We start from the raw sequence: 19,999 nt of genomic DNA, 5'->3' as shown, positions 1-19,999 counted from the left end.
ATGTGTGACCCCACTCCCCACACATCTCGTCTCCCCAGCTCTCAGCTATTCACACACCATCTACCATTTACTGAGTAGCTGTTACGGGCCAGGCAGTACCTTAGGTGCTCTACACGCTCGGTCTTATTTCATCCCCACAACCACCTGATGAGGAAAGTCTTGGCATCTTGAGTTACATGATGACAAGACCTGAGATCCAGAGACTCAGTAATTTGCTGGAGGGAAACACAGCTCTAGGCAGCAGGGCTTGGTCTCAAGCCCAGGGTCTGGCATCCAGACAGTTCTCTTCCCTCAGACACTGGGTGGCCACTTGCTCTCTCACCTGACCTCTGAGGGTCTCCCTCCTGACACACGGTTGCTCCCCTGACCTAGCTTGTCTGGGCCTGACTTTCTTTAAGTGACGTGGATGAGACTCACTGACCACTCAGAGCCTGCAGGTTACTTACTCCTCCCTGAAGCATCTCTGTTGTGCTCCTTCTTCTCTGCCTGATGCAGCTGACCTGCCTCTCTTTGGAAGCCTTTGCCAAGCCAAAACAAGATGCCTTCTTTCTGGAAGTATGTCTCTCGAAAATGAGTCACATGAGGTCCTCCACAAAATTGGTCCTTTTTTTATATTACTTCCTTTCTATTAAACTGATAGAGACTTTAATTGGCCCCTGAACCTCACTTAGATGCGAGAGCTGCAGCCACTCTAAGACTTGGACTGGTAATTCACACTCAAAGCAAACATCTGGCTAATAGTGAAAGGTACCCTACTCCTTGCCTGGAAGTCTCTTCTCTCAAAGCTCTAAAACCGACTTCGTCTTCCTCTGAATGAATCTGCCCAGTTCATCCTGCTGCTCGTCCACCAGATGCCTCAGCCATGGCTGGTGGTGCATTTTAAGCAAAGAGACAGGAAAGACGACTGCAGTCCATGAGAGTCTGGTGAATGCTTACAAGTTAGCAGTGTTTGCTACTCATGAAGAACCAGAAATCCAACCCAACTAGAAACAGTAATCAGGATCTGGCCATTTGGCCAAAACAGCTGAGGATTTCCTGCCAGAGAGGCGCTTGGCAAAAGCTTGTCTTTCAGGGAAGAGGTTCCAGACGTCTTACTTTGTTCCTATTCACTGGCCATATTTCCTCCCTCTTCCCAGCTGCTGAAGTAACTCAGTCACATTACACATTCCCCTTGGGTGCTTGTTATCGAGTGTCCTTCCAGGTTTGGACACTCACGTTATCACTTTCATCTTCAAACATTCTGGTTGTTTGTTTTATAGAAGGAATGTTGTTTTGAAGGAAGTTCAGAGATAAAGAGGGCTTTACAATTTATTATTGTCAGACTCACGTCTCCATGAGGAAAAGGCTTTTTGAGTTAAAGGGCTTAACCCACTGCCACAGTGACTCCTTGAGGCATTCTTGAAAGAGACGTTCTGTCAAATTCTGATCAGCTGGTGAGCAAACCTGCAGGTGGGTGTCTGGTCCTTGCACATGAACTGGATTGCTGCTCACCGTTATGAAAGCGTATTTGTTCACTGTGGACAGAGCTAGTGATGCAAACAGAAAACAGCTTGCACGTGGCTGCACTCACATGTATGTTCCAGGAAGAGGAAAACCACACGTGTGCATGGGGAATAATCAGAAGGTCACTCACCATTTTCTGAGCCGCCCACTCTGTTTCTCATCCCCCGCTTGACTTTTTTGCCTTTGCTGTTCTTGGAAGCAAAGGTCTCTCTCATCTCACTTCATGGTCTTTCCAATGAAATTTCTCCTCCTTCTCCCCTCCTTCTTTGCCTTCTTCTTTAACACTTACCTTGTAAGAAGAGCTATATGTCCCAGGGACACACATGAGTCAGAAGAAAGTTGAGAAAACTGGGCTGTCAGCCTCTGTCTATTTGAGCAGTTTCCTGCTCAGCATATCTGCAGACTGCTGGCTGGGGACCTCAGCTCCCAGCAGCTGCCTCTCCAATATCAGTCAAAGCCTCAGTGGTTTCCTGTCTGGTCACTTTCATGGCGTGAATTCCATCACCTGGAGGGAGTACACCTAAAATAGCCCTGGCCCTGTACCTTGTGCTAGGGGAAGCCAGCAGCTCCAGTTATGGTCACGTTCTTACCTCCTGGTTCGTTAACTGAAATAGTTTTTCTATGTAAAGTTACTACCAATTCAGAGAAATACCGTTTATTAAAATATTGTCAGTATAATATGAATTGTGCCACTTTGCTGCAGTTCTAGAATTAGGTGCTTCTTCCTGTTTGTGGTATTCAGTTTAGTTCAGTTGCTCAGTCGTGTCCGACTCTGCGACCCCATGAACCGCAGCACAGCCAGGCCTCCCTGTCCATCACCAACTCCCGGAGCCCACCCAGACCCATGTCCATCAAGTTGATGATGCCATCCAGCCGTCTCATCCTCTGTCGTCCCCTTCTCCTACTGCCTTCAATCTTGCCCAGCATCAGGGTCTTTTCCAGTGAGTCAGCTCTTCGCATCAGGTGGGCCAAAGTATTAGAGTTTCAGCTTCAACATCAGTCCTTCCAATCAACACCCAGGACTGATCTCCTTTAGGATGGACTGGTTGGATCTCCTTGCTGTCCAAGGGACTCTCAAGAGTCTTCTCCAACACCACAGTTCAAAAGCGTCAATTCTTCGGCACTCAGCTTTCTTTATAGTCCACCTCTGGTTTTGATTTGTGGGATTGCTTTTCTTTTTTCAACAACAGACTTAACTCTAATTCTTATGTTGTTTTTTTTTTTCATTGCCTTTCAGTCTTTAAAGAAGCTCAACCATGCCAATGTAGTAAAATTAAAAGAAGTTATCAGGGAAAATGATCATCTTTATTTTATCTTTGAGTACATGAAGGAGAATCTTTACCAGCTCATTAAAGAAAGGTACATATGATGACCACCATATTCTTAGAAATAAATCATATTCTTAGAAATGAATGTTGCAACGTGCATGTGTTTTCTTTCTGCTTTTGTTTATTGTGGGCATGCTGCTTGAGCTTGGCTGTTTAAAGCTGCCAGGAGATGAGGGGCCGCCACCTGCAGTCCTGCTTGGGAGGCCCTGGGATAGCTGGGGAGAAAACTGCTTTCAGAGCAGTCATTATGAATGTCTTAATGGGTGATTCACCCAAACAGACTCCGAGGTTTTGAAGATAACTCTGCAGGTCTCCTTTCCACGGGACAGTATGGGCTGAGTGACTACAGGTGAAAAGTGCAGCGGAGTCATTCATTCTGAGCCATCCGTGGGATAATTCCAGGTCCCTTACAGTGCCTGTCTTGCTACAGTGCTCAGGGCTCGCATACTGGGAAGACAAAGAAACAAATAAAAAATTTACCTGCAGTGGTCATTTTGAACTTTAAAAGCGAACCATGTGGAACCTGTTGGGCACATTTTCTTGGTAGCAGGTGAATGCCATTTGGAGCATCCCTCTGAGTAATTTCAGTGAACAAATACCATTTTCATTGTCAGGAATAGCAGTGAAGTTGTATGGCTTGCACAACCAAGGGAAAATGTCACTATCCACTGTGTCTCCTAAGACCTTCATGTGAAAAACCTCAGATTTTCCCCATCAAAAATTTGTTACGCTTTAATTATGGAGAGAGGTGATTTTTTATAAGATATCTTGGAAGGAATTTTTCTAGGTTTATTATTAAATGTTTAATCGTTTCTTCTTTGTAACATAACTGAATATATTTGGTACTTATAAGGTATGCTTTGTTACATGGATAAGCAGTTGCTTTTCTTTGGTCTTTATGATCCAAGGATCTGATCAAATTAGCATGTAAGCAAGTGTTTTCTTATGTTCTTTTGGTTATGCTAAGAATTTGAGGACAGGGAATTTGTTTTGATAAACAAATTTCATAAATTGAGATTTAAAACTTTTCTTCCTCTGCCCCACACAGAAATAAGTTGTTTCCCGAGTCTGCTATAAGAAATATCATGTATCAGATACTGCAAGGACTTGCATTTATTCACAAACACGGTAGGTGATTGGAGTATTGTGCTTTTGAATAACAATGAAATGTTGTCCTCAGGTAGAAGGTGTAGGATGCATCAGTGTCTTTTGTAATTGACTCCCAGAAAAAAATTGAAGAGTTGTGAGGCTGATAGTGGATTTTGGAATATGTTATCTTCTGTGGCTTGATTTCTGAATTTCCCTCATTATTTATCATTTCTGCATGTTCTTATTGTCTAGGCTTTAACATCAAGCTTGTTAGTTATACGTTGAAGAATTATTCCTGACCATTAACGGGTGTATTAATGAGAAGCCTCATTTAGAATTCAGACAAGCTCCATCCACAGATGATGTTTAACCCCCCTTAACTAGCACTGTTTTGCTGTGGTTTCTCATTTTCTTAGTATATTTAATTTCAGCTTGTTCCGAAGGGTGCAAAGTGGTCTAATAAGATTTATGCAATCCAGGAAAATAAAATACACTTAAAATAAGCAAAGAAAAAGCAAAACAAGGCACGGATATAGCCAGGGGCGAGGTTACTCCATGAAATACATGTCAGCAAGTCTTGTTTAAGTAGAAGAAACAGGCTACAGATGTGAGTCTGCGTTTGTTGTCAGACAATGCAGAACATGAAACACGACTTGGAACCTACTTGGTTCCAATTGCAACCTATTTGGTCTCTCAATGTATGAACAGTTCAGTTGCCCAAGAGAAGCAGAGCTATTCCTGATACTGATACCAGAGAGGTTTCTCTCATGGATCTTTACATAACGTTACCCCCACAGTAAACACAGCAATGGGTTACATGAGATAGTTCCAGGTCCTCTCCCTCAACATAGGCCAATTGCATCACCTGATCAGAGAAAATGGTCCTACTGGGGCCCAGTATGACTCACTCTAGGGATGGTCTGGTTAGTCCAGGGAGAGATTTAGAGCATCCAGAGGAATGGATGGTCACATACCCGTCAGGAAATCCTCTATCACTGTTGTTCTTAGCTGGGCTTTTGTACCGGACTGAGTAGGATTAGTAATCATTAGTAGGCATTACTAGTCTGGGTTCCTAACTGGCCACAGACCCAACTGAGGTTGGGTTGATACCTTCTTATGAGCACAGATCCTCAGGATGGACATATGTGTCTACCAGGGAAGTAAGGAGTCCCTCAGGAGGCCATTTGGGGTGACTTTGACATCCAGACAGATGGACAAGCTGATATTACACAGGCAGAAATCTGTTCCCTCCCAGTCTAAAGGTATCACTGCCTTTGCAAATATTGCACCAGCAAATGCAATATTACTGATTCATTACCCAATTCATTACCCAACAAGGAAGCTGGGCAGAAGCCCATTGATGTTGTCAGTTCAGATTTGATGCAAATTGGCAGCGAGGGGAAAAGACACTGTGCCACATGGTAAGTCTGGGACCCTTCCCAGTCTTCTCTGTGACCCCTAAGCGGCACCTCACACTTAGAGGTCAAACGCAACAGACAGCAGAGGCTGTTCACCCGTGGAAGCCGTGGGTATGTGCTGAATAATTCAAGAGTGATATGCAAGCCCGTGAACCAATTCTATAAAAACTCTTCAGTAACAGGTATCATCTCTGATTCTACTGACACAGGTTGAAGGAACACTTTTGACACAAGAATTCCCAAGGGATGGTATGAGTTTGCAAAATGCTGAAAACTTCTGGTGTGGTGTCTTACAGACAGATAGGAGGACAAGGAGCACTTACTAGATCTGAGAGTTCAGGAGAAAGAAATGGTGAGAAATCAAAGGGAATCTCCAAAGAGAAAGGTCAACTAGACATGTTCCAATAGGGACCCATCATAGTGTCTCAGTTACCGGGGCTCTTTGCTCAGAGGACTGCGTGGTGGGTCTGTGAGAAAGTTAATATGTGTTGGCTTTCTCTTCCTTTCCTTTTTGTTGCTCTTTGTGAGGCTCGGTTGTTGTCAGGAAGAACTTACGTCCTTTTATTCAGGTCTCTACCAAATCCCATCAAATCAACCCACATATGCTCACACATACATGCACCCATATGTGCACACACATGTACACTTGCATCTACATATATATTCTCCCCCAACACCCACCAGGGCACATATATGCACACACACACAATGCATATTCATATCCAGTAATTTAGCATCCATAAATGACTGTGTGAAAACAGCTCTTGGGAACCTTGCATTATCAGTGTCCCTTGCATGCCTTACACACTTGGATTGTACTTGGAAATGGTGCAAGGGAAGGCTCAGTTTATGGTGGTCAGACCTCCTTTGCTCTTCTAATCCCAGCACCATGCTTCTTCCTCAGATTCTCGTGGACACTCTCCCCCAGCTAAGTGCCCGTTCTGGTTTGAGCTTAATGTTATTTCATCCATTGCCTTTTGTGTTTCCTTGCCAGGTTCTCAGGTAGAGAGAACAGATGGTGTCTTTTCCTTTCAAAGAAGAGGAAGAGGTTCCGAGAGGTTTAAAGACCTGCCAAAGGTCCCACTGCCTTAGAGCAGTAGAGTGGAGGGTAGTTCCCATATCTGTGTCCATGTGCCATGCTTCTCTAGAAAAACCTATCTGTTCCCACAGAGAGCAGAGAATCAGAGGTGAAGAAAGTCGTAATGATGATTAGAAAGTCGTGAACTTCCCCAGGGGTCCTGTGGTAAAGAATCCATCTGCCATGCAGGGGACACAGTTCAATCCCTGACTTGGAGAGATTCCATATGCCACGGGGCAGCTAAGACCACGTATCTGCTGAGCTGGCTGTCTAGAACCAGTGCTCTGCAACAAGAGAAGTCACCACAGTGAGAAGCTCATGAACCGCAACTAGAGAGTAGCCGCTGCCCGCTGCAATTGGAGAAAGCCCGCGCGCAGCAGCGAAGACCCAGTGCAGCCAAAAATAAATAGTAAAATCAATTAATTAATTTTTAAAATTAATTAAAAATAATTGGAGGTGGGATAGATACTTATTTTGCGGGTTCTGTCTCATTTTCATTCATAAATGATTTTTGAAAACTTTTGAATGGTTTTATATGGTGTTGACTGAACTTTGGAGCTTTATACTGTTCCTTTCGTCCAGTCATGGAAAAAAAATAATTGAAAGCACTTCACAGGTTTGTTCTGTGAGTTCCAGGCTCTTCCCTGCTGGCTGGTTCTCACTGTGTGAAGGTGCTGTCTGTCCCTGGGAGCAGACTCCTTGGGGAGCAGAGCACAGAGCCGCAGGTGGTTGCCATGGCCATGGCTAATGTCAGTGACTACCTCCTCCTACTGGGAATGAAAACACAGCTCCATTGGTGCTGAGAGCAATGCCAAAGCATATGCACTTTGCAGAAGTTAAATAATGAATGCAAAGTGTGTTTCATCCTTGCCCTGCACTTAAAAATATCCATGCAGGAAATCTGAAGTGCATTAGGTGGCGTAAAGGAAAATGTTTGGCCCAAAGAGGCGGTTCTCTGCTTCGTGTTTCTCCCCTGTCTTGCTGTACATGTATGTCCTTGAGTCAGCCCTTGGCCTTTCTGTGTGTCGCTGTCCCTCCTGGCTTTCTTGATAAAAGCACTGTCGGTTTAAATTCAGTAATATCTGTGAAATTACAACTTCCCCAGTAGGAAGGTGCACTGTAGAAATCCATAGTGTTTTAAGTATTCTCTGGTTATTTCCGTGTATTCCTATCAGATTCCTCATGAACATGTGGAGCCTTCTTTGTGGCTTGATGTTTTTCTTGCCCAAGGGTTGTTAGTGAAAAAGAAAGCACAACACATTTTCTGCCAGGATGAAAGAGAAAATCCCTCTGTTATTCGACTGGCATGGGGTACCCTGAAATTAAATTGAAGGTCTGTTCCTGTGTTCTGAAAGCCAAACAGTTTCGAACAGGAAGATTCTGTGTTAACAGCACTTTGCTGTTTCACGATCTGTGAACAACCCAGCTATAAGGGTTTTCATTGTGAATCAGAAGCACAGAGGAAGACGTGGGCTCATTGTTATAAGCCCGAGTGCACACATCAGCAGACCATGGATTGGGCCAGGAATCAGATCAGAGCTTAGCGCCACCTCCTCACAGGTGGTGGTGGTGGAGGCAGGGGGATGGTGCGGCACATCACCAGCTTCATGAACTTTAATTCTTTTTGCAAAAAAATGGAGCTAGGATGTCTGCCTGCCCCCTTTGCCAGGTTGTCAAGACTATGAAATGAGAGGAGAGGTACTACGAACAATGACAAGCTCCTGCAAGGTGCTGATGTGTCAAGCACTGCACTAAAAGCTCTGCAAAATATTACCATGTGAATCCTGCAAAACAACCCCACAAGGTAGATGCTGTTACATCCCCATTTTATAGGGGGCAACTCATTTGCCAGCCAGTGAACAGAACTGGGATTTGAAATCAGGCAACCCAATCAGTCTGCCTACTTAACTATTACGAAGCATTACCTCTCGTAGTAATAAAATAGTGGTGCTTTGTTAAAATAGAGATGAAAAGTAAGGTACGCGACAAGAGGGCCTTAGACCTTTAATTAACGAATAGAACTCATGAGTTTAAGGTTGATCATAGTTGTTGCTATTACTCAGGCCAGATATTCTACAAACATATTCACAAATGCTTCCTAGTTAAAAAAGGCTTATCCTCAAATACCGTATGACAGATGACATATGTCAACTGACAAATACAGTTTTCATTAGTCATTTTTAAGAGTCTGTTTGCAATTAAACTTTTTCCCTAGCCATTTTTTCTCTGATACTTTATTTGGGGCCTGAAGTTTGATCCTTCAGGATCAAAGGAAAGCTGCTTAGAGGGAGATATGAGGAACCAGAATCTTACCCCTCCTCATTTCATTAGTGCCCACCTTCTCTGTGGAAGTAGGATTAAAGACCAGTTAGCAGGAAAGGATAAAGCTTGACTGATGGGAGCAGTTTGTCGGTGTGTACCGGAGCATGACCTGGGTGGAAGCAAGCTACAGGGTCTGGAGTGCAGGGATGATGCTTGTATCTGAATACAGTTGATGTGATAGGGTGGACTGGACAAGAGAAGATGCAGGATTGTTGAGTGAGTGTTATGGCTGGTGGCAGAGAAGGTGGCAGTGGCACCTGGATGTGGAGGACATTTCAGTGTCAGAGAAATGCCACGTAAGTTTGGAAATAACAGTGTAGCCCAACTAGAAGAGAAAAGGGCAGTCCAAGAGGAGAAACAGGGTTAATCTGGACTTGAAAGGACCAGCCCCACAAATCAAGGTTTTGGCCATCTGGATTGAGAGGGACAGAACAGAGCCAGAAAGTACAAGAGCTCTGACACACTGCTTGGTGGGATTGTGACTCATTCAGCCCTCATCCCCTTGTGACTCACTTTCCCCATCTGTTCGGTAAGAAAATGATGTTTGTGGTCTCTTTTTTTCATGCTTTTGATGCTCTGAGTGTTTAGGAAGAGAAACCATCATCTATAGATCGTATGTTTCAGGGGTCATGAAGGCTTCCTGGGTGCACTGGCAAAAGATCTCATTCTCATAACTGCATGCATATTTACACATTTTTAAGTCAGAGAAAGGGCAGAAAGGACCCAAAGGAAGTACTTTGATGAAAACCGTGAGCCAAGTCTGTTACTCTCTGGGGAAAGATGGATCCAACATAACTACAAGCTACCTGGATATCAAATCAAAAGTTTGAGAATGAGAGATGATTTGGGAGAGGAGAAGAGTGGTTTGGGACAGGTTAATATGGGGGTGACACCAGCTGTTGTCCCTCCTGTTAGAGATAGGAATCTGGAGAGGGGCAGCAGGCACATTAGAGATGCAGACATGACCACATGAGCACACAGGTAGTTGAGGAACAGTCAGCATGTCAGGGATGGCTCTTCTTCCCATAATGTGCTACTTCGAATCCAGCTTCACAGCATTGGTTGTGATCGTAGATGACAAATAACCCCATCAGCAGTACTGACAGAGTTGTATTCCCTGTTTTGGCGACCCATTCAGGTTTAGACTTATGCAGAATGATGTCTGCCAGTGATACTCTCCGCAGGAGGAAGGCATGTGATGCTGATCAGTGGGTGTTTAGGTCTCTCCTGTATGTACCCCTGAAGCCCTGCTGTAGCTGAGACAGGCTTCCCACTTGATGAGTTATCTCTGCCTTTCACAGTGTGGATTACAGATCTACAATGTGCTTTTCACTGGGCAAAGTAATCAGTATTTGACATTTAAACATATTTGCAATACACATCATGATCTCAGATATGAGTAGGTCATATTCATAAATCCCTTGTTTCTTAAACAAAAGTTGTAATTGTGTTTCTGCAGCAGTGTAAACTCCTAGTATCCCAGTACCATGTTTTAATGGTTTTAATCTCATATTCTTTCCGCTGACTTGAACAACGTACGCATGGTATTTTTTCCTAGCGTGACAATTTCTTTTTGCCAGGTTATCTCAGCCCATAATGGAGTTTTGGTATTTTAAAAGAAGTTTGTTCTCTTGGGGGAAAAAAAAAAAATTATGAAGACAACTTTAAAGGACTTGACATTTTGAATTCATCAAAGGAAAATGAATGGCCCAAAGGGCTTTGTATTATCATTATCATTGGGATGAATGTACAGAGCCTTCAGTGTCATACCAGACTATCAGCTGTCATGAAAAGAGCAATACAGCTGCAAAGAGTGATGCAGACACGATCTTGCCTCTGAATTCCTTTTCCGCTTCCTCTGCAGGCTTTTTCCATCGGGACTTAAAGCCAGAGAACCTCCTCTGTATGGGACCCGAACTTGTGAAAATTGCAGACTTTGGATTGGCCCGAGAAATCCGATCAAGACCTCCATACACAGACTATGTATCTACCAGATGGTGAGTACAATCTTCCTCAAGAGGATTTAATTGGATTTCTTATATTTAAAGACCATGCGATTATACTGAGGAGAGTATTAATGTCACAAATACTAACTTTCCACCAAGAGCACCATTTGAAAACACCTATGTGTAGGAATGTTGGTATTGTACAAGCTTTAAAAGCTTGTGTTGTAAATAATTTTAGAAGCAAGTTCAACAGGGAACTATATTCAGGATCTTGTAGTAAACTATAATAGAAAAGAATCTGAAAAAGAATGTGTATATATCTGAATCACTTTGCTGTATACCAGAAACAAACACAACATTGTAAATAAACTATACTTAAATAAAAAATATTATAGGAAATCCATTATGCTTTTCTATAATCTAAATATTCTGTATATAGAGCTTCCTAAAGACTGTTTCCTAAAAGAGTTGTGTAAAAGATTTTCCAAAGGCCTGTTGGAAAATCAACTAACTGGCATTATTAAAACTTTCAGACCCTAAGCATTTGATTTAAGCAGTTGGCCATGACCAAGAAGAGCCTACAGATGACGAGCTCTATATTCTCTCTAGCTCGCTCTCTGCCTGCTCTCTCTCACTATTTGTATTTCTCAAAGATGCTGTAGAGAAGAGACCTGTTGAGAAATGCTCAACAGAAAATTCTGTGATACAGAAGAGCCCAGCTTTATGCTGCAGCCACAGCTGTTGGCTTTACAAATTAACACACCACCCTGAACAAGACAGAAAACAGAAATACACAAACGTTCTCCTAGAGAGCTCATTGTGTGTTTAGTTTTCTTCTGGCCATTGGGTGGACACTAGCTTCTCCTCCTTCCTGCAGGTACCGGGCTCCGGAGGTGCTCCTGCGATCCACCAGCTACAGCTCGCCCATCGACATCTGGGCTGTGGGCTGCATCATGGCAGAGGTGTACACCCTCCGGCCGCTCTTCCCCGGGGCCAGTGAGATTGATACTATCTTCAAAATCTGCCAAGTACTGGGGACACCCAAAAAGGTAAATGATGTGGGCCAAAGCAGCAGCTTCCCGTGGTCCCGGCCACCTCCCTGGTCAGCACGGGCTCGTTCTGGAATCTTCCTCGCCCTGGTAGTCTTCCACACCATCCTCCTACCCTGCAGTGGAAAACTTCCTGGCTCCTTCTGCTTTTCTCCCCACGCCTCTCTGCTCCCTTTTGTGCTCTCATGGCCACAACTCTTACCCATGCAGAAGTCCCGTAATGTGGTCCTTAGCCCTCCTCCGCTCCTTTATAACCCTGGTCACAAATTTACACCTACCTCTGGGATGGTCCACCATAGTGAGTAGGGATGTGGTAATGACAAGTCACCCTTCTGTCATGGGCACATGTGCCGGAATATAAAGTCCTATTTCAGCAGTTGGCTGGGGAACACTCTCTATCTTTTCCTTTCAGACTGACTGGCCTGAAGGCTACCAACTGTCAAATGCAATGAACTTCCGCTGGCCCCAGTGTGTGCCCAATAACTTGAAGACCCTCATTCCAAATGCCAGCAGCGAAGCAGTTCAGCTCCTGAGAGACATGCTACAGTGGGATCCCAAGAAACGGCCAACAGCTAGTCAGGTTTCCTTCCATTTTCTTCTGATGCATTCCTCATGAAGTTCATGTCTAATTGTGAATGATTCCTATATAGATTATGGGAACTATTTTATTAGGTAATATGGGTGAAAAATAGTACTGAATACCACTAATCGTGAACTATATAAGGTGTAAGAATTCAAAATAGTTTGAAACTCTGTATGTCTAAAGCAGTAAAGGTTTAAACAACATAGTTCCTTTGAAAATTGCTGTACAGTTCACATCATATATCAATACTATGTGGAAATGAAAACAGATATGTCCACCTGTCTTTGGCAAATGTTTTCAAATATATTCTGAGTTAGGGTGATATGTAACAGTGTGTTTATAAGGCAGTACTGGTTGTTGAAAGGTAGTTTGAAAATATCTTGTAAGATCCATATCACTCATTTTATAGATGACAGAGGAAGAGAGCTAGGAAAATAACTGTAATTAGCATTTTATAGCACTTGACAGTTTGCAGATGCTTTTGTTTGTTTTTATGTGATATTAATCTCATGAAGGCTCCATGAGATAGGTGTTACTGGTTTCATTCTATAAACGAGAAAATTAAATCTCAGAAAGTTTAAGTGATTTGCAAAAAAAAAAAAAAATAGGAAGTTAATGTGATTTGCCTTATTAACTCCACCAGTAGCTGGTACAGACAGTGTACCATCAACAACAGTTCTGCCATGTGGCTGACATGCCTTCTGGCTCCTGTTTTTCCAACCTGTCCTCCTTCAGGCCAATTTGACTTAGATTATAAAGCACACCCAAAGGAAGCATGTGGTGCTGTGGACTTCAACCACTCCTGGACCCCCTGCCAGCCTCTGTTTGTGTTGTACCTGGCCCCTTCTCAGCTTGTCTCACTGATAAATCCATTACCCAGAGGATGAAAAAGCAGACCAATTGTAATCTGAGTCAACGACTTGGCTGAGCAGAAGTGACGGACGAAGTCACTTGAGGACAGGGCCCATGTGATGTTAGAATTTGCAAGAGCTGAGAGCTGACAGTTGGAGGGGATTAAGGTATGGGGGGAAAGCAGCTTTCCAATGGTTCAAAGAAGAAAGAGCCAAGACTCTAGATGGCTCAAGAAGGTTAGAGAGTGCTCAGAAATGCACTTCTGGTGATGAAATTCACAAGTGTGTTCAGGCCACAGAAGGACGCTGTCTGGTGAACCCAGTTTTCTAAAGAATACACAGGGGCTATGAAAATAAAAAGGTTCAGTAACAAGGAACCAAGAGAGAATGTTTACTTTTTAGGAATAGTATCAGAAAAGCTAAAAATACCCCGAATTCAGTTGAGACTTGCAAAAAATACCTGGGACTAAAGAGAAGACTTCCTGAGCTAGATGTCAGAGTCCAGGACCTCTGTGGGAGTGTCCACGTTATCTGTGTCTATATCTACACTTCCTTATCATCATTACAGGTGTTTATGGCTAGGTCCCAGTCACTGAGAAAGGTTATGTTATATTCAGTGACTTCCACTCAAAAAGACTAGGGAATATTTCAGAGAGAATTGCAAACCCCAGCACTTTATGATTTATTCCTTGGTGATGCAGAAAGCACAATTATCTTGATGGACAAGGTTTAACTATAGTATGTTTGACACTTTCGGCATTTTTGATGTTAAAGCAGATGTACCTGCTTATTTTTATTTTTATTAAAGTATAGCTGATTTACAGTATTGTGTTAATTTCAGGTATACAGCAAAGTGATAGTTTTGCATATTTTTTTCTCAATTCTTTTCCATGACAGGTTGTTACAAGATACTGGAGATAGTTCCCTGTGATACACAGCAAACCCTTGTTGTCTGCTGTATCGTCTTATTTTATATTTGATTTTTCAGAGTCCTCTTAGATCATTATATTGGCTCTCTCCATCTTATTTGTTTTCTTTCTATGGAATGAAGAAATGGACTTAGAATGGTGAAATACTGTATTTAAGACACCAAGCAAATAAGTTACAAAGCCAGAATATTGGCAGAAGTAGCAAAGGGCACAGCAGTGAACCTGGCTGCTTTACCCAAATAATTTTGAGTGTGGCAACCAGTCCATACATTTTACACTATTTGGGACAAGGAGAATCCCAAGGGGTATGACAGATTCAGGATGCTGTTTTCTAGTTGGTTTGGGCAAGCTACTGCAGCAGACTGGTTAATATGAAACCTAGCCTGTGACCCTGAATGGTGTCAACCTTTCCAGCCAGATTCTTCTTCTGAAACAGCCTCATGTGTCATTCCAGGCTCTTCGATATCCTTACTTCCAGGTGGGGCACCCCCTGGGCAGCACTGCGCACAGCCTCCAGGAGTCAGGAAAATCTCAGAAGGACGTTCTGGAAAAGGCAGCCGCACCGCCTCACGTAAAGCCGGTCCCTCCTGCCCAGCCTCCAGCCAAGCCACACACACGCATTTCTTCCAGACAGCATCAAGCCGGCCAGCCCCCTCAGCATCTCATGTACCCCTATAAAGCCGAGGCTCCCAGGACGGACCACCTACCAGAGGACAAGCCCAGCCCTTTGCTCTTGCCATCACTCCACCCAAAGCATCCTCAGGCAGTAAGCAGGACAGTTCACTCAGGAGCCCTGTCTGGCTGTTCCTTTGCTGACCCTACTTCTTCTTCTACTTTTTTTTTTTAAATAATTTTATGTATTTATTTTGACTGTACTGGGTCTTCATTGCATGTGTGGGCTTTTCTCTGGTTGCAGTGCCTGGGCTTCTCACTGCAGTGGCTTCTCTGTAGAGCACAGTCTCTAGGCGCACAGACTCAGCAGTTGCGGCTCCCAGGCTCTAGAGCACAGGCTCAATAGTTGTGGTGCATGGCTTAGTTGCTCTGTGGCATGTGGGATCTTCCCAGATCAGAGATCCAACCCATGTCTCCTGCATTGGCAGGTGGATTCTTCATCCCTGAGCTACCAGGGAAGGCCCTGACCGTACTTCTTGCGTAATATTTTCTTTTCAGCATAAAAGGTCTAATTATAATAGATTGGCCTTTTTGATATCATGGAATTGTGAAAGGAGCCTTGGCTTTGTAGTTAAAGGTCTAAATTCAGGTTCTGGCTCTCCCTGTGAATTATGGGGGTAGTGTCTCCAGACTGTCCACTTGACCCCAACCCACCTAAAGCAGCAGTGTGTGTTTATAAATTTCCTATTGTAGCTAATTCTGTAGTTAAATAGGATCCAGGTCTGCTGACAAGGCAAATAAGGTATTAATTGCATTGTTTTTCATAAAAGAGCAGGTGATTGGCACTTTAATTACATTCTCTTATATTCTATTTAGGACAGTGTCAATCATGCTAACTCTTTCAGAGATGAGCCCTGGATGAGAATCCAGCTACCTTCCTCGTATGCAAGAAGTACCCTAAATGTCCTTTTTTAAAGCCTTACTTACACAGCTTAGTGTCCCTATTGAGTAGAAACTGATGTAACCTGTGCAGGATAAGTGAGAGAGGTTGGAGACCGTTTCCCACCATTTTCCAATAAGCAGTGCATATTGGGGAAGACTACACCCCAGGACCGTCGTCTACACAACCGAGGAAGTTCAGAATGGGGCTGACTCATGGGTGAGCTTCACTAATGCCAAGTATTGCTTCTCCTCCCCACCCCCCTACCCCCTTGTATACACAGAAAATTCTCACTGGCCTGGAGCACAAAAATGGTGAGATCAAGCCAAAGAGTAGGAGAAGATGGGGTCTCGTTTCCAGGTCAACGAAGGATTCCGATGACTGGGCTGACTTGGATGACTCGGACTTCAGTCCATCCTTCACCAGGATTGACCTGAAAAACAAAAGACAGAGCGATGAGACGCTGTGCAGGCAAGTGTGGGCTCCCATCTGCGCACGGACTGCCTCTGGGTTTCTGAGGTTGTCTTCACATCCCATGCGCTGCCAGCTTGTGCTGACCAGAACCTTCTTTTCCCCGTTCAGATTCGAGAGCATTCTGGACCTGAAGCCCTCAGAGCCCGTGGGCACCGGAAATAGCGCCCCCACCCAGACGTCCTATCCCCGGCGCGACACGCCTACCCTGCGGTCGGCGGCCAAGCAACACTATCTGAAGCACTCTCGGTACCTGCCTGGTAATAACACTTTCTGCCTGTGCTCTGGTCCCTGATGAGAAATCGTGTCCCCGGAATCTCGAGTTTTGCAAAGCTTCTGTTTTGGACGGTGGTGGCACCACCATAGAAATATTTGCTGGGCTTTCCAGGTGCTGCTAGTAGTAAAGAACCCGCTTGCCAGTGCAGGAGATGTAAGAGACACGGGTTCGATCCCTGGAGTGGGGAAGATCCCCTGGAGGAGGGCACAGTCAACCCGGCTTCACTATTCAGGCCTGGAGGATCTCATAGACAGAGGGGCCTGGCAGGCTATAGTCCATAGGGCCACAAAGAGATGGACACGACCGAAGCCACTTAGTACACACAGGCTTTATATTTTCTTTTTCTTTTTGGCTGCACCTCGCTGCATGCGGGATCTTAGTTGCCTGACCAGGGATGGAATCCGTGTCCTCTGCAGTGGAAACTCAGAGTCCTAACCACTAGCCTGCCAGGGAAGTCCCAGGCTTCACATTCTTTTCTTGCCTAAGATGAGAAATTTGGTAGAGGAAATGGGGTCCAGTCCAAGGGAGTGAGGAACCAGGAAGAGCCAGGCAGCTCACCGGGGGTCTCTCCAGCCCTGTATGCTCTCAGGAAGCCAGAAGGGAGCTTAGCCCCCCCATCTGGCTTTATGTACCACAGGGGTTAAGTGAAGACACTCTAGTTGGAGAGTGCCCAAGCGTCTCTCCAGGTTCTCTGTATTCTAAGCATACAGCATCAGCCCACTGTTCATTCACAGATTCATTCCATCAGTCAATCTGTATTGACATCGTTTTGTGCAGGGCGCTGAGAATATGGTGGACAAAACAGCCAACTGGGGCCGCTGGGTTGCCCATCTTCCAGGGTCTCTGTTCATGTCACAGTCTATGCAGTGACTTTAGCCAGCAACCTGTAGACAGTATCCTCATCCTCATATTTTCTAGTGGTGGGAGACAGACCCTAAATAAGTGGGCACACAGTAGTTGCAGATGATGACAGCGGTTGTTAAGGGTGATGTAATGGTGGCAGGAGCTGGGCCCCAGAGATTAGGAGGGAGCTCCATGTGCAAAGAGATGTGAGAACAGCATGCCCAGCAGAGGGAACGGCCAGTGCAAAGGCCAGGAGGCAGGAAAGGGCTTGGCTTGTGAGAGCCCGCATAGCCCGATCACTGTCAGAGGTGGAGAATGTATTAGGACATAGGAGGCATCTTTGGGGTCTTGTAAGAAATTTGGATTTTATTTCATGAGCAACAGGAAGCTCTTGAAGGTTTGTAACTGGAGGAGTGACATGGTGTTAGCAACACCTGTGTGCTGTGTGGGCGAGGGACCCACAGGTTGTCACTGTCATCCAGTTTGGGGCAGTGGTGCTCAGGTTGAGGGGGTGGAGTCCCAGGGCAGGGGATGGAGGCCCAGCTGACTCACTGCTTCCCCCCTGCCTTCTGCCATGATTGGAAACAGGCCTCCTAAATACTGCCAGACCTCATCAGGGATGGCACTGTGGCCTTAGGAGATTGGCCTGAAGGGAGACCTATTTCTTCTTGACTCTAGAGGAAGAAGAAGGATAAAGAATGGATTCAGTCTTTCTGTTCTGAAAGATGGCTGTGATGCCTGATGGCCATGGGAATTGGGTGGTCCGGGGGTAGGGGGGCAGTGGTTTGTCTTGCAGCTGAGATCAAGGCAGCCTGAGAAGTGAGGGAGTCAGTGACGGTTGTTGGTAGAGATCAGAATCAGCACTATGATGATGGTCCATGTGAGGTGAGGGGATGGAATCTCAGAATTCAGAAAGAGGTGAGCAGAGGGCTGCAGAGCTAGGCATGGGGTTCTAGAGGGACAGAGAAGAACTTGGGCAGCTGATGGAAAGGCAGTGGTCTGCAAAGGTGGGTGAGTAGGAAGGCCAAGGGGCACTGAAGCCCAGGAAGGCACCAGGAGGTCAAGACATCAGATATGGACAGATCTGTTGGTAGATGGTGAAGACACTTCTGCCAGGCCACCCACCAGTGAGACAACCCTCTCACCCCTGAGACAGCATCTTTCCTCTGCCACCTATCCAGTGGCCTCATCACGGTCAAGTTTTTGATTGTTGAACCATAGGAGGTCTTTGACAAATCAGACTCTGCATTCATCTCATCTCTGACATGTGGTACAAGACTGAATATAAATTTTGCATTTGAAAAAACATTTTTGCCCTATTAGGAATAAATATAAGAAACGGTGTACTCCCGAATCCAGGCAAGGATTTTATTCCACCTAATCCGTGGTCCAGTTCTGGTTTGTCTGGAAAATCTTCAGGGACTGTATCAGTGATCAGCAAAATAACTTCAGGTGAGTAATGACATTTACTCCTTAAATGATAAGAAGCAGTTTCTCCGGGTGTGGCTGGGTGAGTGCAGAGAGACAGGGGATGACAAGCTGTGGAACCATGAGGGCCTCTCAGTGTGGAAACCCTGACCTTTTTTCCAGGCCTATGCCCCTTTCTCTCACATGGTAGCAGGCCCTGGGGGCTTGACCAGCTCCCTCGGGCTCTGCCATTGGGAGTAGCAGGGGAGGACAGCAGAATTCCTTGGCTTGAGGGAAAAACAGTCTTACAGAGTCTGGTGGGCTTCCCAGGTAGCGCTAGTTGTAAAGAACCCACTTACCCATGCAGGAGACATAAGAGACTTGGGTCTGATCCCTGGGTCAGGAAGATCCCCTGGAGGAGGGCATGGCAACCCACTCCAGTATCCTTGCTTGGAGAATCCCCATGGACAGAGGAGCCTGGCAGGCTACAGTCGATAGGGTCACAAAGAGTCAAAGGTGACTGAAGCGACTTACTTGAACACACACACAGAGTCTGGTTTCTGAGGCCCTGCTCTGTGGTCTGCGACCTCTGGGTATCACAGGGTCTGCCTTGTTCTGGCTTGTCCCTTCCATCTCATGGCTCAGCCTCAGCCCAGGGCATCGTTGGAAGGTAGACAGTTTGGAAGGCGCTGCCCATGCTTTTTCAATAGATGAATGAATTTCAGATGCACCCCACACAGGCAGCCCCTACCATGCGTGGCTTCTCCTTCCACATGCCAGGTAAACCCCTGGGCTTCTCTTCTCTCTGCCTTTGTCCATTCTGTGTTCATGTATTTTAAGGAGTTTGAAGGGGAAAGAAAGAACATATCCACACCCACGTACTCATCACCCAGCATACAAAGTCAGACTCTGCAAACACACACGATTGCCTTTCCTTCCTTTGTGGCCTTCCCCTCCACCCCCAACCGTGTCCAAATTGGGTGTTTATTATTTCCACAACTTTTTTTTTTTTAGAATACAAGAAATACCTAGCATGGTTTTGCATGTTTTAAAATTTATATGCATATAATCCTGGATCTCCACTCATGTTAATAATGCATATATGCGTTAATAATATATACAGCAATTATACACACATAGAATATATTTCACATTTGTGTAGAATGACATATGCAATGTATATGTATATGATACCATTTATTATTTATACTAGAATATAACTTTTTTTAAAGTTCAGGTATAGTTGCTGATCAATATTATGTAAGTTACAGGTGTGTGATATAGTGATTCACAATTTTTAAAGGTTATGTTCCTTTTATAGTTATAAAATATTGCCTATATCTTCTGTCATGT

General features: G+C 44.8%; 1 protein-coding gene across 3 annotated transcripts in view; it reads left to right on the top strand.

The window, feature by feature from the left end:
- The window catches only part of ICK (intestinal cell (MAK-like) kinase), a 47,169-nt gene that overhangs the window by 21,022 nt on the left and 6,148 nt on the right, over positions 1-19,999 (top strand). For 2 of the 3 annotated variants that reach the window (XM_010845254.1, XM_010845255.1), the window contains exons 4-12: positions 2,741-2,862; positions 3,880-3,959; positions 10,603-10,735; positions 11,562-11,733; positions 12,146-12,313; positions 14,551-14,862; positions 15,932-16,119; positions 16,231-16,379; positions 18,563-18,691. In XM_010845254.1, coding sequence (XP_010843556.1) covers positions 2,741-2,862; positions 3,880-3,959; positions 10,603-10,735; positions 11,562-11,733; positions 12,146-12,313; positions 14,551-14,862; positions 15,932-16,119; positions 16,231-16,379; positions 18,563-18,691 — 1,453 coding nt within the window. The remainder of the gene's footprint in view (positions 1-2,740; positions 2,863-3,879; positions 3,960-10,602; positions 10,736-11,561; positions 11,734-12,145; positions 12,314-14,550; positions 14,863-15,931; positions 16,120-16,230; positions 16,380-18,562; positions 18,692-19,999) is intronic. The other variant, XM_010845256.1, reaches the window with a different exon arrangement.

The sequence above is a fragment of the Bison bison genome, unplaced genomic scaffold (genome assembly GCF_000754665.1).
Source record: "Bison bison bison isolate TAMUID 2011002044 unplaced genomic scaffold, Bison_UMD1.0 scf7180017864214, whole genome shotgun sequence".
In the NCBI taxonomy this organism is placed as follows: domain Eukaryota; kingdom Metazoa; phylum Chordata; class Mammalia; order Artiodactyla; family Bovidae; genus Bison; species Bison bison.
The sequence above is the reverse complement of the archived record's forward strand: the minus strand, read 5'-3'. Positions and strand labels throughout refer to the sequence as shown.